This window comes from Acromyrmex echinatior, chromosome 2 (genome assembly GCF_024713525.1).
Source record: "Acromyrmex echinatior isolate Ae372 chromosome 2, ASM2471352v2, whole genome shotgun sequence".
NCBI classification, from domain to species: Eukaryota; Metazoa; Arthropoda; class Insecta; order Hymenoptera; family Formicidae; genus Acromyrmex; species Acromyrmex echinatior.
In genome coordinates, this window is record NC_141853.1 from 25,742,037 (window position 1) to 25,758,176 (window position 16,140).

At 28.8% G+C, this 16,140-nt stretch overlaps 2 protein-coding genes across 2 annotated transcripts in view; one reads left to right on the plus strand and one right to left on the minus strand.

The window, feature by feature from the left end:
- LOC147910691 (uncharacterized) overlaps positions 1-4,002 on the minus strand; it is a 94,731-nt gene extending 90,729 nt beyond the window's left edge. Inside the window, exon 1 of the mRNA XM_087402906.1 lies at positions 2,913-4,002. Within this exon, the coding sequence (XP_087259032.1) occupies positions 2,917-3,237 (321 nt within the window). The 5' untranslated portion in view covers positions 3,238-4,002 and the 3' untranslated portion in view covers positions 2,913-2,916. The remainder of the gene's footprint in view (positions 1-2,912) is intronic.
- Positions 4,003-14,387: 10,385 nt separating this feature from the next.
- Positions 14,388-15,937, plus strand: LOC147910698 (uncharacterized). Its single transcript, XM_087416622.1, has 3 exons — positions 14,388-14,517; positions 14,579-15,205; positions 15,873-15,937. Exons 1-3 carry the CDS (start codon positions 14,388-14,390, stop codon positions 15,935-15,937), a joined length of 822 nt encoding a protein of 273 aa, XP_087272748.1.
- Positions 15,938-16,140: the final 203 nt, after the last annotated feature.

Genomic DNA, 16,140 nt, shown 5'->3' on the forward strand with positions numbered 1-16,140 from the left:
TTATAATTAATATTATTATATTATTTATTTATAAAATAAAATATATATTAATTATTTATATGTATATAAATAATAAATAAAAAATTTTATTTTATTTAATAATTTAAAAATAAATATAATAAATTTAAAAAAAAAAAAGAGAAATTTATAATTATAAATTTTTTTACATTAGTTATAAATAATAAATTTTCATGTTTTATGATTTAGAGATAGGATAATAAAAAAAGAAAAATAGTTTAAGAATTTGATTAATTAGGATATATGATGTTTCAATTAATTGAGCTCCAGCTCATGCTAGTAAAATAAAGATATTAATGAATATTCAGTAGATTAGTTGATTAGAAATTATGGTTGAGATAAAGTATTTAGATTTGATATAAGGGAGAGTATAAAGAATTAAAATTGATTTGGTAAGGGCAATGACCCTACCTAGTTTATTAGGGATGGATCGTAGGATCCAGTTGAATGTAAAAAAAATAGATGAATAAAAATAAATAGTACATATGATAATAAATGGAAGGATAAAGTGGAAAAAGAAGAAACGATTTAAAGTTAAATTATTAATTAAGAATCCCCTCAGATTTACATAATACATTTATGTACACAATATATGGAATAGTTGATATAAGATAATTACTTAGTAATCACTGTTGCTTCTCAAAAAGATATTTGTCCAAGGGAGAACATACTCTAGAAAGACTGCAATTATGATAATAGAAAGATTGAGACACCTGAAATTTAAGTACGAATTAAATTAAAAGAATTACAGTAAATATTACATCTAATATGTAAATATATACAAATAAAAAAAATAAAGTTCCATTTATGTGAATATTATGTATTAGGTGTTGGAATTAATTCGTAGCGTTTTACAAGTGATGGGAAGTACTTTCATTAATGTATTTTTTAATGCTCATGTGAAATAAATAACATTCTTTCATTAAAAAACGCTACGAATTAATTCCAACACCTAATATAATTCATCCATTTGGAATATTTTAGATGATATAAATAATATTGTTAAAAACAAAGGAAATATTAGGGCAATAATGAATAGATAGAAATAATTCTCTAATGATTTGGATTATTAAGAAAATACCAAATAAAGAACCAAAGTTTCATCAGTAAGAGATATTAATAGGAGAGGGAAGGTTTAGAGAGTATTTAATTATTTTATTAATTTTTTTCATATATATTGTTGATTATTTTTGTATGGATTTATGATATTTATAATAAATATATATTAGGGGGGTTGGAGTATAATGATATATGTATTGTATAGATAAAAGGAATAGTTCTTATTATTAAGGTTGTTATTATGAGGTGGGAATTAAATTTGACGAAAAATAGAAAAGGAAGGAAAAGAGAGGGGCAGATGTGAAGGTTTATTATTATAATAAAATTTTTTTTTTAAATTAATTTTTTATAATGAAGGAAGATTTAATTGAGCAGATTTTAATGATTATAAATATGGATGTAAGTAGGAATAATAAACAAAATAAAGTAATGTTATTGTAAGGATTTATATAATATATATATATATATATTTTTTTTTTATATTGTATCTATATATATATATATATATATATATATATATATATATATATATATAGATAGATACAATATAAAAAATATTTTCAAATATTCTTTTATTAATATTAATAAAAAATTTATATTAAAGATATTGGAGTTTGTAAAAGTTAAATAAAAATCAGCGAAAAAAGAGAAAAAGATTTAGATTCTAAGGGGAGAGAGATTTTTATTATTATAAATATGAATATATTTATTAAGAAAGTTAATATTAGAATTTTAGTATGATAATTATTTTTTATATTAGAAATTAATCTTGTAAAATATAAAAAAATAATAAGTAATCCTCTAATTAAAGTAAGGAATATAATAATTGAATATAAATAATTTTTTGATCAGAGTGACATTATAGAAAAGATTAATAAGGAGTAAAATATTAGTAGAATAATTATAGAGCTGATGTTAAAAGAGTTAATTAAGATGATAAGTATAATAAAAAATATTAATAAAAAAATAAGGAAAATTATATTAGAGAATTTATAGTCATAGGAGAAGGAATAAAAAAGGGGGAGCGGGTTAAATTAAATAAAATAAATATTAATTTAAAAAATATTAAAAAATATTAATAAGGCTCTATACGTATAAAACAAAGTAGTACACAAGAAGGACATAGAGCCAATAATACAATATATAAAAGAATTTTAATTTAAATAAGCAAAATTCAAAACAATTATAATAAACGTTTCAACTCCAATCGAGTCATTTTCAATGTAATCTTAAAATATATAAATCGTTCTAAATTAAAAATATGCACATGGTCTTACAATATTATTATAATTCCTTAATATTAAATTTTTCATTTTGTGTAGTATGCTGCGAGTCATTTTTATCAAGAATTAACATAGTCATAAGAAAATTTTGGAAAAGTAACCGTGAACAAAAAGAATTAATATTAATTACATAACAATTAGTAATAATGTATGATAATGTACCTTAGTAAATATAAGAATCCATTAGTAAAAAAAGAGAAAAAAACGATGTAGATTGTAATTTATTTCAGTGATGCAATGTAATAGTCTCTTTATTAAAAAACTTATTTTAAGCAAATTTGCAAAAGTAACAGGCAACTGACTTACATGATGTCATATAACGAAATGTCAAGAAGAAAAACATTATCGAGAATGGAAAACAACAAAATAGGGAGGAAAAAGGAGAGAAGAGATTAGGAAGGAGAAAGAAAATGTATAATGTCAGAATACAATTCCGGCAAAGACTCTGTGCCATTTTGTCTATTTATTCCATGTTTCTGTTTTTTAATATACGAGGTGTGGCTATTAAATAACGAGACTGACGCTGTAAAACATTTTATTTTGATTTCATACATATTTACTTATTATCACCTTCAATATACACCCCTTCTCTATCCCTACAACGTTCCATGCGAATCTTCCATTGTTTGAAACAGTGCTGAAAGTCTTCTTCTGTCAGCTCCTTCAGGACGCGTGCCACTTTCTCTTTCACAGCTTCGACGGACTTAAATCTTGTTCTTTTTAATGCAGATTTCACCTTAGGAACAGATAGAAGTCGCACGGTGCAAGATCCGGCGAATAAGGCGGATGGTCTAATACTGGGATGCTGTACTTGGCTAGAAACCTCTTGACAGACAATGCGGAATGAGCCGGCGCATTGTCTTGGTGGAGAACCCATGACTTGTCTTTCCACAATTCGGGTCGTTTTTTCCTTATTCTTTCACGGAGTTCAGCAAGAACGTAAAGGTAGTAATGTTGATTAATAGTTTGACCTTCAGGAACCCAGTGAAAGTACACAATCCCATGAATATCGAAAAAAACAATCATCATTGCTTTGAATTTTGATTTGCTCATTCGAACTTTTCTGGCTCTCGGTGAAGTTGGGCTCTTCTAGTGCATGGATTGGCGCTTCGTTTCGGGATCATAAGTAAAAAACCACGATTCGTCACATGTTATTATCCTTTCCAATAAGTTTGGGTCCATTTTCAATGGCATTCAAAATGTCAGTACAAAGATTTTTGTGAGCTTCTTGTTGTTCAAACGTGAGAATTTTAGGTACCATTTTGGCACACACTTTTTTCATGTTAAAATTGTTATGTAAAATTTGCCGTACACATTCTTTGTCAATTCCTACAGTTTCACCAATCGCACGAATACTTAACCGACGGTCGAATCGAACCAGATTACCGATTGTTTCGATATTGTCATCCGTTTTTGACGTGGAAGGGCGACCCGGGCGTGAATCACCTTCAACGTCTTCTCGGCCGTCTTGGAAACGCTTAAACCACTCAAAAACACGTGCACGCGATAAACATTCATGGCCATACACTTCTTTCAATAAATTATAAGTTTCAGAAGCGGTTTTTCCAAGTTTCACGTGAAATTTCACAACAATTCGTTGCTCTATTGTTACACTTATCATTTTTCTGGTGAAACAAAAAAACAACTCTAATGCGAAAGAAGGCTACGGATATACGGATTTGTTTACAGAAGCAAGAGGTACTGCATTCGAAAGAGAAGGCTTCAGGCTAAACAGCTGTCGGTCGCTAGCGTTTGACGCATGCGTACTTCTTCTGTAGCAGCGTCAGTCTCGCTATTTAATAGCCACACCTCGTAGACCATTTCATATCAATTTTTTTATTATATGAAGGCTCTACATCTAATATGTCCACTTTATCCCATTTAAAGTTATGATTCTCCTCAATACGATGGTTGGAAATCACTGATGGAGATTTTGAACTTATATTAATATTCGAAACATGCAATCTGGTCTTTAGTTGTCTTTTTGTTTGGTTAACATTACTAATACGACAATGACACTTTGAACATTTTCAATTCCTTACATATGAGATTACAATTCACCTTGGAGGTTGGTGCAAATGGCAGATTAAGTTTTCTCGATACAATACTGATTATAGATAACCAAAAAATTATATTTGACATTTATCATAAAAAGACATTTTCTGGAAGGTTCCTTAATTTCCACTCAAATCATCCTCTGTGCCATAAAAAAGGCACCATCATCAGTTTTATTGACAAAATCATGTTATTATCACATCCACGATTCCAACAAAAAAATTTGATAGATGCTATTCATATTTTCTTAAATAACTGTTATCCTCTTCCCTTTATTTTCTCTACAATAGAACGCAGATTAAAGTTTCATAAATATAACAAAGATACAACACACTATTCACGCAATAAAGACAAATATTTTACGATTCCTTATGTTAAATCCATTTCCGAAAGTTTCCTTCCAATCTCTAGTATGTTTCATTGTAAATTGGCCTTTTCTATTCCCAACATGTTAAAAAGCTTCATAAAGAGAGGAAAAGACGAACTTAGCTGCCTATCCAGTCAGAATGTTGTCTACAAGATCTCATGTGATGATTGTGAGGCGAGTTACGTTGGTCAGACAAAGAGAAAATTGAGCACGAGACTACACGAACATATCTCTGACATCAAAAAGAATATAGGTTCTCTTACTGTTATAACTGATCATCGAATCAATTTTGATCATAATTTCAAATGAAACGATGTGAGAATTTTGGACTGCAAATCTTCTTACAATAAGAGATTGGTATCTGAAATGATTCATATTAAAAGACAGAAACAAGGTCTTAATAGATAAAACGATACCGAATCTTTACCCGATACTTATTCACAGATCATCCAGTCTCTTTCTCCCTCTTGATTGCTTTCCCTTCCCCATCCTTCTCTTCTCACCCTACTTTCTCTCCCTTCCACTTTATTCTTTCCTTCTTATTATTTTTTTCCCCCTTCCCTTTCTAGTTTTTCATTTCAAGCTTCTTGTCTTTATATGTCGTACTTTATATCTTAGCTTCTTAGAGAGACGATCAATTTCGATTCCATTCGCATTGCCTAATCTATAATACATCATTTCGACACACACATAAGGTATTTATTGTGAATTTATTTGTTCTAAACTTATCATACATATGCAATGCATGTTGGCGATTTACTCTTTTTTCTTATGTGCTTGTCTTATAATATCAAAGATAATTTTTGCCTCTTTCTTTAAATTTGACTTATTATTTACGACTTATTTGTACTTTCCTTTTTACTGTTTGCGACTCGATTCGTACTTTTCTTATTGTTCTTATTATTTTTACTTCTACCGTTAATTTATTATTACAATTTATACTTGCTAACAGAAACATGTTCGTCCTTATACACACATACGGTTCGGAGGAGCACATTTTTGTCAACTATAATCGTTTATTTGATTTCCTCTCAATTTGGAGCGAGTTTTATAGTTAATTTGCGTCCGAATGCGAATTTTACTTGATCTCTTATGTTTTTTATCTATGTTATAATTCTATTGTTAATTACCGTTGTTAATTTACTTTGTCACACTAATTTATTTGTCACATTGAAAATGATCCAACTAGGATCGAAACGTTTGTTCACCTTCTGATTGTCAAATTATATTTTACGTTTTCAATTTATGACATAGTTTTATTTCAAAAAAACTTTTTTAACTACTCATACAGTTTGTCAATTTATGTTTTAGGCTCGTAGCCCTTTTTACTTTTACTTATTTTAATATTACAATCCTCACATGATATTTTGTAGATTACATTTTGATTCTGAACGTGTTCCAAATCATCCTTTCCTCTCTTTATGAAACTTCTTAATATATTAGGAATAGTAAAAGCCAATTTACAATTAAACATGTTAATAATAGGTATAAATCTTTCGGATATCGTATTGAGATATGGAATCATAAAAAATCTCCCTGTGTCATCCTTATTCGTATTCAAATCTTGTTAATGTGGTATTTAATTCTGTTATGAATAGTCGAGAAAATAAAACGTAACAGATACTCATTCTGTTAAAAAAATATTAATAGCGTCAATCAAATTATTTCGTTGGAATTTCGGATGACACTAACAAAAAACTTTGTCCACAACTTCATAAATTACACCTCTTTTATGACAAAGTGGATGATATGAATGGAAATTAAGAAATCTACCGGAAAAGGTTGCTTTACGGTATATATCAAAAATAAGATTCCGTTCTTCAATAACCAACATAATATCCAAAAAACTTATTTTTCCATCAACCTCCATAGTGAACTGCAGTCTAGTGTGCAACGAATTAAAAATATCCAAAATATTGCCAATACTCTCAGACGGAGCAGCTAAGATAATATCGTCAACGAATCGATAATAAAATAGCAGTAGATAGGGCAGCATTCCGATAGCCATTTTTTCAAAATCCTGCATAACCATATTTGCAACCACAGGTGACAAGAGTGACCCCATAGGGGTCCCAAATATTTGCTTGTATATTTTTTTATTAAATATAAAAACCGTAGAATTTAAAACTATCCAAAAGGCAATCAAAAATTCATCCAAAGGAATTTTAATTTTCTTGGATATGGAATCCCACCTTCCAACAACACTATCAGATGCCAAATCTATAGATATATTAGTAAATAGAGATATCACTTCCAAGGAAACCAACATAGAATCTGGTTCCAGTTTAATTTCTTTAAGTTTATTAATTAAGTCAAAGCTATTTTTTAAACAACTAAGAGTTTCTGGTATAGAATCATTAATGATGTTATGCAAAAACAATGATAGATTATATAGTGGGCTATTTAAAGATGAAACAATGATTCTAAGAGGATAGTTTTATTTATGAATCTACGTTAAACCATATGCTCTAGGAATGATCCCATCAATCGTATGCAACTTTCGTCATCTATTCACGTTTTTCCTTTCCACCTACTAAGCATGTTACGTAAATCACTCGTAAATTTTTTTGTAGAATCTTTAGTTATCATCTCATATGTATTATTGTCTGAAAATATCAATTTTATCTTGGATATGTAATCTAGTTTATTTTTAGCAACAGTAACATTATTTGCTTTATCTGCTTTAGGAATTAATACTTCAGGATGATTTTTAACAAATATTTTTGTTGTCTTAATGCAATCAAATAATAATTTGTTATTCGAACCAGTCCTAGGAAAATCATTCTGAAACTTCTCAAGAATTGAAACAGTATTATTTCTAACGAAATTTATTATATTATTTCGACGACCAATAATATTATTTTCAATATTCTTAATAAACTCAATTAACGTTCTATCAATATTATGTTTATTAATAGGAAAGCCAAAGCCTTCTCCCAACTGTAGCAGATACTGGACTTCTATAAGAATATCAATATTATTCAAATTGAGGAACTATTTATTATTTAAAAAATCTAGAGGAGCCGCATCTCCAAACAGTTCAGCCGAAATATGTATTTTTTCCTGTAAAGACTTATCATTAAGAGCATCATTAGATATAATTTTATTTAGCAATTCCTTATTAGAAGCACAAACATAAGAAATTGGCTATATATTTGCTCTTTTATTTTTCAACCATTCTCTTTTTCCTTCAACCATAGAATTTTCTTATCTATTCTCCTTGTATGTCGAAAAAAGTTTAAACTATTAATATTGTCTAAATATTTAAAGAATTCACAAACTATGGAAACTGGCAAAACATTATGGATTTTAAAGGAGAAATCAAAGATGCTCGTTCTAATACAATGTAAGTGATGATATGAGTCCTTCAATTCCAATTGCAAAATTACTTTCACATTATTTATTTGTATTCTCTGAAGTCTTCTGTAAGAATGACTATTGTACAAAGCTTCTAGTATTAGTGTATCTTTTTAAATGTAGAGGAACTAAATTAAAATTAATGCAAGATTTCAAAAATCTGATACGTGTTCTAATATTAACGCTTAATTTAATCATCAGGTTACAAAACTCTTTTAGAAATTGGCATGTTTCAATACCAAATTCATACCGAATATAAGAAAATGAGAAATTAAAATATTTCTGATAATAATGCATTATTTCGCCCGCGTATATAAAGTTAATAATCTCTCTGTACGTATAAAACTAAAATATTAATTTATTTATTTTAATAATTAGAATAATAATATTGTTATTTTATATTTAAAAATAAGATTAAAAATAAGATTTAAATAAATGTTTTATAGGAATATATTAGGTGTACAAATAAGTTTCCGCCGTTTGACAAAAGACGGCGCCACTAGCAAGCTACAGTTAAAATTGTCTGATATAAAACATTATATCGTAAGGTTGGACATCTGTCAACAACATAACCTTGAAATACTAGCGATTTTGTATCAGCATCATATTTTTTTTTGTGCGAAAATGCCGAGTTTTGAGCCGAATAAGCGTCATTTGCGGGAACTTTTGATTTACTTCTTTAATTTGATGAAATCCGCAGCTGAGGCTCATCGATTGCTTGTAGAAACATATGGTGAGGCTGCCTTAAGTGAGAGAAGTTGTCGTGAATGGTTTCAAAAATTTAAGAACGGTGAATTTGACGTCGAAGACAAAGAACGTAGCGGAAGGTCGAAAGTGTTCGAAGACGCGGAATTGGAAGCATTATTGAATGAAGATTCGTGCCAAACGCAAAAAGAACTTGCACTTACATTAGGAGCGACTCAACAAGCAATTTCACATCGTTTCATCATTGGGAATGATTCAAAAGCAAGGGAATTGGGTTCCATATGAACTGAAACCGAGAAACGTTGAACGCCGATTTTCCATATGTGAAATGCTGCTTGTCAGGCATAAACGAAAGGGTTTTTTACATCGTATAGTCACTGGTGATGAAAAATGGATCCACTACGATAATCCAAAGAAGAGGAAATCATGGGGATCATCTGGCCATGTTTCAACATCGACAGCCAAGCTGAATATTCATGGAAAAAAACTCATGTTGTGTATTTGGTGGGATCAGCTTGGTGTCGTGTATTATGAGCTGCTCAAACCGAACGAAACCGTTACTGGGGCTCTCTACCGAACACAATTGATGAGATTGAGCCGAGCACTCAAGGAAAAACGCGCCCACTACTACTCCAGGCATGACAAAATTATTCTCCTGCATGATAATGCTTGATCGCATGTTGCGGCGCCGATCAAAACCTACATGGAAATACTCAATTGGGAAATTCTACCCCACCCGCCGTATTCACCAGACATTGCCCCTTCCGATTACCATCTATTTCGATCGATGGCGCATGGCCTGTCTGAGCAGCACTTCACATCATATGAAGATATCAAAAATTGGATCGATAATTGGATAGCCTCAAAAGATGAAGCGTTCTTCCAATGCGGATACTACCAGAAAGATGGGAAAAAGTAGTGGCTAGCGATGGACAATACTTTCAATAAAACATTATGTATCGTTCTTTCACAATAAATGATTAATTTTTTATTAAAAACAGCGGAAACTTATTTGTACACCTAATAATTACAACCTACTCTTATAGTAATATTAAATCATTCGATGTCCTTATATATAAATATAAAAATCAATATAAGACTAAATAAATAACATAAATTATAATAAAACATAATTATATTATTACTAAATATAACTATAAAAATTTATAAATATAATTATTATAATAAATTTTATCATAACTTAAAAAATTTAATAACATAAACTTTAAAAAATTTTATTTATAAAAAAATTAAATATTATTTAATACTATAATATTAGTAAGTAATATATTATATTAATATAACAATAACAATAAAATAATAATAACAATAATATTATATATATATATAATATATATACATTTATATAATATCATTTATAAAATAACACATATAATAACATTTATATAATAACATTATAATGACATTTATATATAAATCATTTATATTTATAATTAATATATACTGTAATAATATAAATTTTATTTAAATTAATCCACCTTTAATTATTAATTCAATCTCCCCCTACATTTCCTTCCATCTAACTTACCCCCTCCCCATCCCTCTCCGCTCTATTAAAATTTTCTAAAATTAAATATATAATATAAATCATTTCCCTTAAATCGAACAATCATTACTAATAAACCTAATCATTACTAATAATCCTAATACCCTTTCACAAACTCTAAAATAATAAATATTATAAATGAATATATAAATAATAAATTAAATAAAATTCTATCCCCACTTGTACTATAACAATATATTAGATGGGGTGAAAAGTAACCTCCTTGACCGCCAGAATGCGCCACTACTGCAAAAAAGTTTATGGTGCCTTGTAGTCCGTTCATATTTAGGCAGACATGCCAAGTGACAGTGCGATACTGCCCTTAGTTTTGTTTTGAGAGCTGATTGTTGTTGACGTGTTTGCGAAAACGATTTTCGTTCTCTCATAAAACATTATTTTTTGAGAGGCAAAACGGCGAAGGAAACAAAAGAAAAGTTGGATAAATATTATGTGGCTAATACTCCGTCAGATTACACCGTCAAATATTGGTTTCGAGAGTTTCGTGGTGGCCGCAACTCCACTACCGATGAAGTCCGCAGCGGCAGGCCCTCCGATGCGGTTACCGAGGAAAATGTCAAAAAAATACATGAAATGGTGTTGGCTGACCGGAAAGTGAAGGTACGCGAGCTAGCAGATGCTACAAAGATTAGTACTGAGCGAACACGCCATATTTTGGGCGAGATTCTGCATAAGAAAAAAATTTTTTTCATTCCCAAGGAGGTTACTTTTCACCCCACCTAGTATATAATCGATATATTCACGACAGATTAACAATATATATTATCGACATATTAACTACCAATAACTCAATTATTATTAATATAATTAACATACATTTATATATCAATACTAATATTAATAAAAAAATTTAAAAAACTTGTATTGTAAACTATCTAAAAAAATATTATTATATTATTAGGTGTTGGAATTAATTCGTAGCGTTTTACAAGTGATGGGAAGTACTTTCATTAATGTATTTTTTAATGCTCATGTGAAATAAATAACATTCTTTCATTAAAAAACGCTACGAATTAATTCCAACACCTAATAATATCTACAAAAATATCAATATTATATTAATGTTTTATAGTTTATCCTAAATAAAATATTAATTTTGTAAATTAAAGATATAATAATTATTTATTTATTAAAACAAAAAGATATTTTTCAATATATACCTCTAATCTCCAAAATTAATATTCTATTCCATAAACTATTTTTTTGGTTATTTCCCCTTTTATTCCTTTTATTCAACAACCATATTCCACTAATTTTAATATTATAATAATTTAAATTTAACTTTCTTTTCTTTGTGCCTCCTACAATTATATATACTAACCAAATTTAACTTGTGACTAAATTCTCTATATATATCTTCCTTATAATCTTCCTTATTCTTTTTCGCTAATATTTTTTATTATATTTTATTCAACTCTTTTAATATCATAATAATAAAAATTCCCATAAAATCTTCTCATTTTTTTTTCACTCCCAATTTTCATTTAACTTTCATAAATTCTAATATTTTTAATATAAATTTTTCTATTAATATTAAATTAATATAAAGAATATTTTCTACATTTACTTTTACCCCTACAATAACATTACTTTACTCTGTATACTTTTTGTACTCATATCTATATTTATAATTAATAAATAGTAATAAGTACGTATAAAACAATGTGGTAAAAGAAGGGCAAAGAGCTAGTAATGCAGCAAAGAACTTTAATTTAAATTAGTATTAAAAATTCACATAAACCATTACAATTGACAACGTTTCGACTCCAATCGAATCATTTTCAATGCAGTCGTAATATTTCAACATCGTTCTAAACCAAAAATATGTACATGATATTACAATATTACAATATTAATATATAATTTTTAATCCCGTATTCATCATTCCGTGTAGTAGGCTGCAAGTCATTTTTATCAAAAATCAAAGTAGTCACAAAAAATTCTTGTCAGTAATATCAGTAAACGTGTTAAGAGTCCATTAATAAAAAGAGAGAAAAAAACGTAGGTAGACGAGGCAATGAATGTCATCTCGCGTTTCGTTATCTGACATCGTGAAAGTTAGAAGTTCGTTACTTTTGCAAATTTGCTTAAAATAATTTATACAATATATTGTACTACGAAATGGACTACCATCTACCTGCGTTTTTTTCTCTTTTTTTTTTGTTTTTTGAGAGGGGCTTATTCATTGTATTTATTTTCATATGTTTATCATGGGAAAAATATTTATTATGAAAATAAGATTTGTAATTCTAATTTAAAGGAATATATTGTATAATTTTAATTATACATTTTTTTCCTTATTAATAGATTTATTGAATTTAATTATATTTATATAATAATAGTTAAAAAGTAAATAAATAATTCAAAGTTAATTGATTATTAAGAGTATAGATAAAATTTAAGTAGTTTAAAAGAAAAAATATAATATTACTTTGTGGAATTAATGATATTTGATTCATATGAGTCTTAAATTATTTTAAATGCGTTATATATATATATATATATATATATATATATATATATATATATTTTGAATATTTATAATTTTGAGGGTAGTGAGTTTGATTTTATTATCAAGATTTAAGTTATTTTAGAATGATTAGTTTTTGAGTTTAATGCTTCAAATTTGAAGTTTGTTTTATTAATTGATTGAGGTTCTATGTTATTTATTAGATTTATTATATTAATTTCTTTAATAATTATATTATATAGAATTGTGTAAAATCAGAAAAGTATATAAATCAATTTAATTATTTATTGTTATTATTTATTTTGTATAATTTCAATAGTGATTAGTCCAAATGTAATTAGAATTTTAGTTGGGTAGGTTTAGTTGGAATAGTTTCTTATTGTTTAGTAATTTATTATCATAATTATATATCTTATAATTTCTGGAATGGTTACAGTTTTGTGTAATCGAATTGGAGATGTAGGGATTTTGATAACAATGAGAATAATAATAATAGTAGGAAGATGGGAAATAGTTATGTTTAAAGGGGGTATAGAATTGATGTTATTATTAATATTGCGGCTATTACTAAAAAGGCTCATATTCCCTTTTCTATTTGATTACTTATAACATAAAGCATAATTTTGAAGATATTAAGAAAATTTATTTAAAAAATTTTTAAATATAAATATATAAAATTAATAATAGGTATATTATTTTTATAATGAAAATATAATGTTTCTATAAACTTTATTTAAAGTAAAATGTAAAGTAAAATGGATAAATTTCCATAAATAATGAATTAGAGGTTCATTTTAAATTACTCGACTAGAAAATTAAAAATTATTCAATGATATTATTAACTATAATATACCACTTGCTTGGTTGTAGTTAATAAATTAAAAATTAAATTATAAGTTAAAAACTTTTAATATTAATTGTAGATGATTGGGATGAGTGGATGTATTATAGTTGATATTATAATGATTAGTTTATAGTTTTAAATAAAGGGAGTAGTAGATGGGTAGTAGTGATATTGAAATGTTTTATGTTAATAATTAAATTTATATCGTAGAATTAATTTTAATTCTTAGATTTTATGATTAAAATCAATAATTTAATTTGAAGTTAAAGTGTAATATTATTTTAAGAATTAAGATTTAATAAAGTTAGCAGGTTTATAAAAGCATAAAGGTATAAAAAGGGTGAGGTTGGAAAAAATTTATAAAATTTTTTATAAATATCATTGAAAAAGTGAAGAATAATTAAATTAATAAAGATAAGATGTAGAAAAGAAAAGATAAGGTATAGAAAATATTTTTTAATACAATTAAAATGTTATAAATTAAATTAACTAATATCCTTATATTAATTTTATTAGTTAAGAAAGGCAGAGGGGGGAGGGAGAGGAGAATAATTTAATTATTTGTGTTTAAATAGATGATAAGATATAGAAATTATTTTAGTGAGATAATCGAATTTAATATAATATAGTTGATAATCTTCTTGATGCTTCCTCATCCACCTCAACAAACAACACCCCAATATCCGTTTCACCATAGACATAGAGGAAAACGGGAAACTCCCATTCCTAGATGTGCTGGTGTCAAAGGAGGCCAACGGCACCCTAGGGCATCAAGTATACAGAAAAACAACACACACGAACAGATACTTACATGCTGAGTCACACCACCATCCAGCACAAAAACAATCAGTAATAAACTCACTGGTACACAGAGCCTTCGCCATCTCCGACAGAGGACATCTACGGACAGAAATAAACCATCTAAAACAGGCCCTACAAAACAACGGACACGACAAAAAAGACATAACCAAAATAATCAACAAACACACAAACAAGACAACGGCTCCGAACACACAAACAGACGACAGGACTCTAACCATTCTCCCTTACGTCAAAGGAACTACAGACCGGATCGGCAGGATATTGAACAAACACAATATCCGAACTATCTACAAACCACCCAAGAAGATAGGACAAATCTTAAAAAACCCCAAAGATCCAAGACCGCCACTCAGTTCCGCAGGAGTATACAGAATACTGTGTTCCTGCGGACAAGTATACATCGGGGAAACCGGGAGAATGGTAAACCTACGGATAAAAGAACACCAACGAGACGTTAGACTGAAACATGTCATACAGTCGGAACTATCAGAACATAACGTCGAAACAGGACATCAAATACTGTTTGACCAAGCAACCACGATAACCAACACCACATCATACTTCCCAAGAAAATACAGAGAAGCCATAGAAATACAAAAACACCCTAACAATCTAAACAGGGATAATGGCTATAACATAAGTAAGATATGGAAGACCATCCTCCCGACCAGCAAAGACCGACCAAGATTCCACTATCTGTCTCCCCCATCACTCTAACCCCCCCCCCCCTCCACCAAAATCTCCCACCTCAACAAGTAGCGTAACATAAAAAGGAAGGACCTGGAGGAACAGCTCAGTATCAGGCTGCTCCTCGCCCTGATGAAGTGGACTGCAAGGCCCACGAAACGTTGGCACATCAAGAATGGACCAAGACATGGAGAAAACCCACGAAGCACAGATTAGTTATAATATAGTTGAATTAATTATAGAGAGATATTTAAAATTAATTTTTTATTGATTTTAAATAGGGAAAAAATGAGTTTTTGTTTATATTATCTTTCAATCAAGAGAATATTTATTGTGAGAGGTTGTTTTTATTGTATAAATATAAGATTTTTTGTTAATAGGTATAGATAAGCAGACATAAAAATTACTAGGATTCAGAGACCAATAGGAAACGATCTCGAGGATAGGTAGATGGCAGTACGAGATCGTGACTTGACAACTTCGGTGTTGGCAACTCTGGACACGCCCTACTATATATATTATTCCTTGTATACACACGAGTGCGATGTATCGTACATTCACAGCCATTAAAGAGTTTACTTTATTACGTAGTTAAATTAAGAGATATTCTTTATCGATAGCCTCCTATCCTCACAAATTGGTAGCAGAACGTGGTTGGCTTAGTGTATCCGTGGTTTTGGCTTAGTGTATCCGAGTGAGGCTATCGAATATCGTGAGTTTGCTTGAGCATAAAAAAGACGCATTTTCAATATGGCTGAAAATTGGAATTTGAGTTGTGTGGAACCGCTTGACGACACGAATTATTTCCTGTGGAGCGAAAAAATAGAAGGAATCTTAAGGACAAAGAAACTTTGGAAAAAAGTAATGAATGTGAGGCCAAACGACAAA

What these genes read in the sequence shown, in the direction of transcription:
- LOC147910698 (XM_087416622.1), top strand. Translation starts at nt 14,388, where the DNA reads ATGCTTCCTCATCCACCTCAACAAACAACACCCCAATATCCGTTTCAC. An exon ending in ACGGCACCCTAGGGCATCAA is followed by an intron (nt 14,518 to 14,578) that starts GTATACAGAAAA and finishes ACCACCATCCAG; the next exon opens with CACAAAAACAATCAGTAATA. An exon ending in GGATAATGGCTATAACATAA is followed by an intron (nt 15,206 to 15,872) that starts GTAAGATATGGA and finishes CTTTATCGATAG; the next exon opens with CCTCCTATCCTCACAAATTG.